General features: G+C 64.7%; 3 protein-coding genes across 3 annotated transcripts, besides 1 other annotated feature; all 3 read left to right on the top strand.

Annotated features, from left to right (window-relative positions):
- Positions 1-25: 25 nt before the first annotated feature.
- Positions 26-45: a microsatellite.
- A 411-nt stretch (positions 46-456) lies between these two features.
- On the top strand, positions 457-1,764 carry Tco025E_08671 (MGT2 magnesium transporter; the record flags this gene model as incomplete). The annotated part of the gene is made up of 1 exon (XM_029375514.1): positions 457-1,764. The coding sequence occupies one exon, from the start codon at positions 457-459 to the stop codon at positions 1,762-1,764; it is 1,308 nt and encodes a 435-aa protein (XP_029224383.1).
- Positions 1,765-2,472: 708 nt separating this feature from the next.
- On the top strand, positions 2,473-3,861 carry Tco025E_08670 (Alpha-(1,3)-fucosyltransferase, family GT10; the record flags this gene model as incomplete). The annotated part of the gene is made up of 1 exon (XM_029375513.1): positions 2,473-3,861. The coding sequence occupies one exon, from the start codon at positions 2,473-2,475 to the stop codon at positions 3,859-3,861; it is 1,389 nt and encodes a 462-aa protein (XP_029224382.1).
- A 277-nt stretch (positions 3,862-4,138) lies between these two features.
- Positions 4,139-4,480, top strand: Tco025E_08669 (uncharacterized protein; the record flags this gene model as incomplete). The annotated part of the gene is made up of 1 exon (XM_029375512.1): positions 4,139-4,480. The coding sequence occupies one exon, from the start codon at positions 4,139-4,141 to the stop codon at positions 4,478-4,480; it is 342 nt and encodes a 113-aa protein (XP_029224381.1).
- Positions 4,481-4,625: the final 145 nt, after the last annotated feature.

Raw genomic sequence — 4,625 nt, 5'->3', positions numbered from 1 at the left:
GCCACTATAACTGTGTGACTTTGCCCTCTCTTTCTCTCTCTCTCTGTGAATGCGTGTGTGTGCATGCGCCTTCACAGATGCAGCATCGCTGAATACACACCAGCAGCAACAGCCTGGAAGGAAGCGCATATTTATTTATTGTAACGCGTTTGACTTTGCTTGGCGTCCTGCGTCGCAGTACAACCGTCAAGAAGCCCAAAGAAATCACTAGAAGCACCTGAACCGTGGCGACCCGCTGGCGCCACCCTGTGCTGTTGTGTGCCCGCACCTCTTCCTGGCCTCAGCGCGAACTACCGAGGAAGACTAGCGTGGAAGAATACTCCATTCTAGAAAGACAGTGTCGATTGGCGCCAAAGCAGCCAAAAGAAGCGGCAACAACGAAGACACGAGCAGCAGCCCAAAAGAAGGTCCGAAAAGGTGTGCGTCCCCAGCTTGCGTTCAGGTTTACTTTGAACGATGCCTGAGGGTGGAGAGGCAGCCGGGGTCCGCGGGCTTGCGATGGACGCGCGGCCGGCGGAGCCCGCCGCCATTGGGGTTGTGCAGGCGATGCAGCGTTGCCTCGTTTTTTGCAGGCCCGCGGAGGCGCCATTTTCCACAGCCGTCTTTTGCAATCCGGAAGGGGCGGTGAAGGACGTGAGGCGGCAGCTGCAGAACGGAGGGGGCGCCCCGGATGGCCTTTGCGTGTGGGTGGACATGCAGGGATGCACCGAGGAGCAGCACCGGAACATGCTCCAGCTGCTCTTCCCAGGCATGGAGGCGGGCCAGCTGGAAGGGGTGCTGAGCCCGGACACGCACGACACGGTGGAGCTGCGGCCGGGGAAGTGGGAGTGCCTCATTGGCGGCATCGCGTGTTCGCCCAGCCGTGTTCCCTCCCTCTCCGCCCCCGCCGCATCGGATCCCGAGGAAAATACAGTCCTGTGCTCCTTTGCATGCGGCGACCGCTTTCTGCTGACGATGCATGCGGCCCCGTTTGTCGGTCTGGCGGAGCTGCTGCGGCACGTCGAGGTGGAGGGGGGACTTGGGCAGCGCGGGGACAAGGCTGCGCCCGCCGGCGCCCCGTTGCTGGAGGTGCAAACCTCCGGCGCTTCGGCCTCACTGCAGAGGCGCACCACAAGCGCCGGTATTCTATCTTTGCTGGTGTGCTTCGCCTGCGAGGCGTTCCTTCCTGACCCCACCTCCTTGCTTACCGAGGTGGGCAGCATTGACGAAATGGTGCTCCTCATTGCCCCCGGCAAACAGGACCAGACGGATCTGCTTCGCCGCGTGGCGCTCTTGCGCCGTCGCATCGCCGACTTCCGCATGGGACTGTACTTCAAGGAAAAGCTTCTGCAGGAGCTCATTGCGCCAACCATGCGTTCGTCTTTTGTGGCGAAGGAGTCAAACACGGTGCAGGCCTACAAGGAGGCGCTGAACAAGGTGGGGCAGGTGTCGGGGCGGCTCGATGACGCCCGTGACATGCTGAACCAAGCCAACTTGAATTTCGTCTCTGGTATCTCCATGCGAATGTTGCAGGGATCGGCTGTTCTTGACTTCAAGATGACCATACTGAACCAGGTGGCAGCTGTTTTTCTCCCCATCCACCTTGTTATTTCGCTGTTCGGCATGAACTGCATGGTGCCATTTCACAAGGACGCATACCCTACACTCACCGCCTTCTGGGTCATCTGTGCCGGGTTTGCTTTGTGGTTTCTCTTGTTTATGGCCCCGCTGTTTGTCGATACCATTCGCGGACTCAGATCACCACCCGTTGCGCCATATTCGTGAGGGGTGGGCAGGAAGAGGGAGGAAATAGGTGAGGGGTGAGGCGTTGTTTTATAATTACATTGCTTCTTTAGTGTTGCACCGTTTTTTTTTCTTTGTGCCCGTGAACGGAACTTTGTTGGTCCAAAATAACACTGGTGGTGCACTCAATAACTTTGTTTCTCGAAATGACCATCGTAAAAGTTGTCGCAGAGCATGGGTGTTGACGGCCCGCCCCGCGCGGAGGGGTGGGTTAAGGGCGCTTTCGGCTCCTCATTCTTTTTCTCCGTGCCCAAGAACGTGCAAGTAGTACGGCGACTCGTCTGGGGCTTACTGATGGGTAGTGGATTAAGAAATGTATTATGTATATACACGTATAAATGCGGCAAATGCGCAGAATAAGCGTAGGCATGAAGTGTAATTTTCTTTAAGTTATCTGAGTGTGTTCTCTGAGGAAAATGTGGCCGTGGACCGTTGTTTTGTGTGAGAGGGCCCGCGGGACGCCGCTGAAGGGGTGACGCATCGTGGTCGTCTGTGTGGCAGAGTGCCTTCTAAGAGGTCGGCGTGCGGGGAGGGGCAAGAAAAAAGTGTAGAATTAATGTGGCCGCCGTGGTCTCCGTCCGCTGTTCGTCGAGGGGCCCAGCCGTGTGGGCACACGCGCGTGTATGTGAGAGAGAGAGGGGGGGGGGAGAGCCGGGGCGAGTGGGCGGCGGTGTGTTCTTGCTCTCGGCTATGTTTCTTTGTTTGTTTCCTCCGCCCGGTGCGGCTGCTCTGCGCCTCGAGCGGGCAATAGTGAAGCCGCGGCCGCAGCCGCAGACGGAAGTTTTTTTAGGGCCGGCTCCTTCTGCCCGCCGCACGCTCGCAGGGGGCGGTGCGGGACGCATGCGCTGGCGGGGGTGTCGTCGTCGTCGTCGTGGGCTCGTCCTTCTTTTCTGCGCCGTTGCCGCCCTCTGCCTGTGGGGCGCGGGGGGAGGTGGGGCGGGCCCTTCGGCGGCCGGGGCCGGGGGGGCGCCGTCGCCGGGGACGCCGGGGGGCAGCCGGCGGCGCGCGGGCGCGTTTGACGGGGACAGGGACGTTCTCGTGGTCCCCACGCGGCCGGGCACGTACCTGTGCGAGTACATGGCGAACGCGACCGCGCTGCCGCAGGGCTGCGTCCAGTCGTGCGGGAACGACGGGCGGGAGGGCGGCGGCGATTTTAGCTGCTACGTGCGCTCGAGGCACAGCGCGGGGGCGTGGCGGCGCGCGGACATCGCAATCAACCACAACGGGCCCGTTCCGGCGCGCCCCTCGCGTGGGCGGCCGCCGCACCTCACCCTCTTCTACACGGGGGAGAGCAACCACACGGACAGGAAGCGAGGCACCGAGGCCTACCAGCGCCTGTACGACGTCGTGGTCTCCTTCCACCGCCACCGGCCCTACTACTTCACATGGGCCCACCGCCAGCAGCCCCACTTCCTGCAACTTATTCGCGACAACAGCAAGTCGCTTGCCCCCGGCGACGGCGCCGACTGGGCGAGCTGGCGGCAACGCCACTCCGCCGTGGCGGTGTTTGTGTCCCGCTGCAAGGCGCGCCGCGCAGATTTCATTCGCCGCCTGGCGAGGCATTATCCGGTCCACAGTTTCGGCGCCTGCGCCCGAAATCGCCAGTTGCCGGCGGAGTGCGCCCGCCTTGCCGGGCGCTACCCTCAGAAGTTGTGCGTTTTCCGGCGGTACAAGTACGCCATGGCGCTGGAGAACTCGAGGGAGGCGGACTACGTGACGGAGAAGGTGTACCACGCCCTCCTGAGCGGGGCGGTTCCCCTGTACTGGGGGGCGCCGAACGTGGCGGAGTTCGTCCCGGCGGGCCGCGGCAGCATTGTGGAGGTGGAGGAGTTCCTTCCCGGGCAGCTGGGCGACGGCGCGGCGGCGGATGCGGAGGATGCCTTCCGCGGGTTTGCGGAGCACCTGCGGCGGCTGGAGGGCGACGCGGCGTCGGTCCGGCGTCTGTTGCAGTGGCGCCGGGCCCGGCAGGCGGCGGAGTGGGGCGAGGACTTCCTGGGAAACATGTATCACCCCGACCCGTTGTGCGCCCTGTGCGCCGAGGCCCGCCTCAGGCGGAGGAAAATTGGTGGGAGGAGCTGACGCCCGCCCCCCGACGCCGCGGCGCTTCGGCGCGCTGCGGGGATGGTTCTTTTCTCGGCCCGCGCCCTCGGCTTTGTTTTTGGCGGCCCGTGCCCTGCGGAGAAAAAGAAAGCGCGACAAAAAAAGTGACTGGCGTGGCGGGGGGTGGGGGGAGGCGGCCCTGCCTGCCCGGCCCCGCCCGCGCGACGCCGCTCCTGCGCGGCTGTTTCCGCACCCGCGTTCTCCCTCCTTTCCTTCTTTCTTTCTTCGTGTGGCGGAGGGGGCGGCGTCTTGGGAAATGGGCGGTGCGTGCCTGCCCGCATCGGGGCGCGACGATGCGGCAGCGGCGGGCGCCGGGCGGCGGGCGGCGGCGGGTGTCCCCGCGGCGCTGCTGCGCTGGAACGCGGCGGCGGACCGCAAGCCGCCGCACGGGGCTGCGTTTCTGATCGGGGTGGGCGCCGAGCCGCCGCAGCGGGCGCGGGTGGGGTGCGGGGCGGTGGTGGCGCAGCTGCTGCCGCGTGGGGCCGCCCCTCCTGGTGCCCGGGGCGCCTTCGCCGCCTACTTCGCGGCGGCCGCCGCGCAGCGCGAGAGGCGGGTGGGGGAGAACCCGCCGGCGAGGCGCCGGGGCGCGCGCGGCTGAGCCGTGCTCCGCCCGTGCCGTGTCTTGCGCGCTGGTGTGCTTTACGTGTGAGGCGTACCTCCCCAACCCTACCGGGCTGATCAGCGAGGTGGACTGCATCGACGAGATGGTGATGCTCGTTGCGCCCGGCAAGCGCGACCAGTCG

This window comes from Trypanosoma conorhini (assembly GCF_003719485.1).
Source record: "Trypanosoma conorhini strain 025E chromosome Unknown Tco_14.4_contig_00842, whole genome shotgun sequence".
Lineage (NCBI taxonomy): Eukaryota > Euglenozoa > Kinetoplastea > Trypanosomatida > Trypanosomatidae > Trypanosoma > Trypanosoma conorhini.
This window is presented reverse-complemented; position numbering and strand designations above follow the sequence as displayed.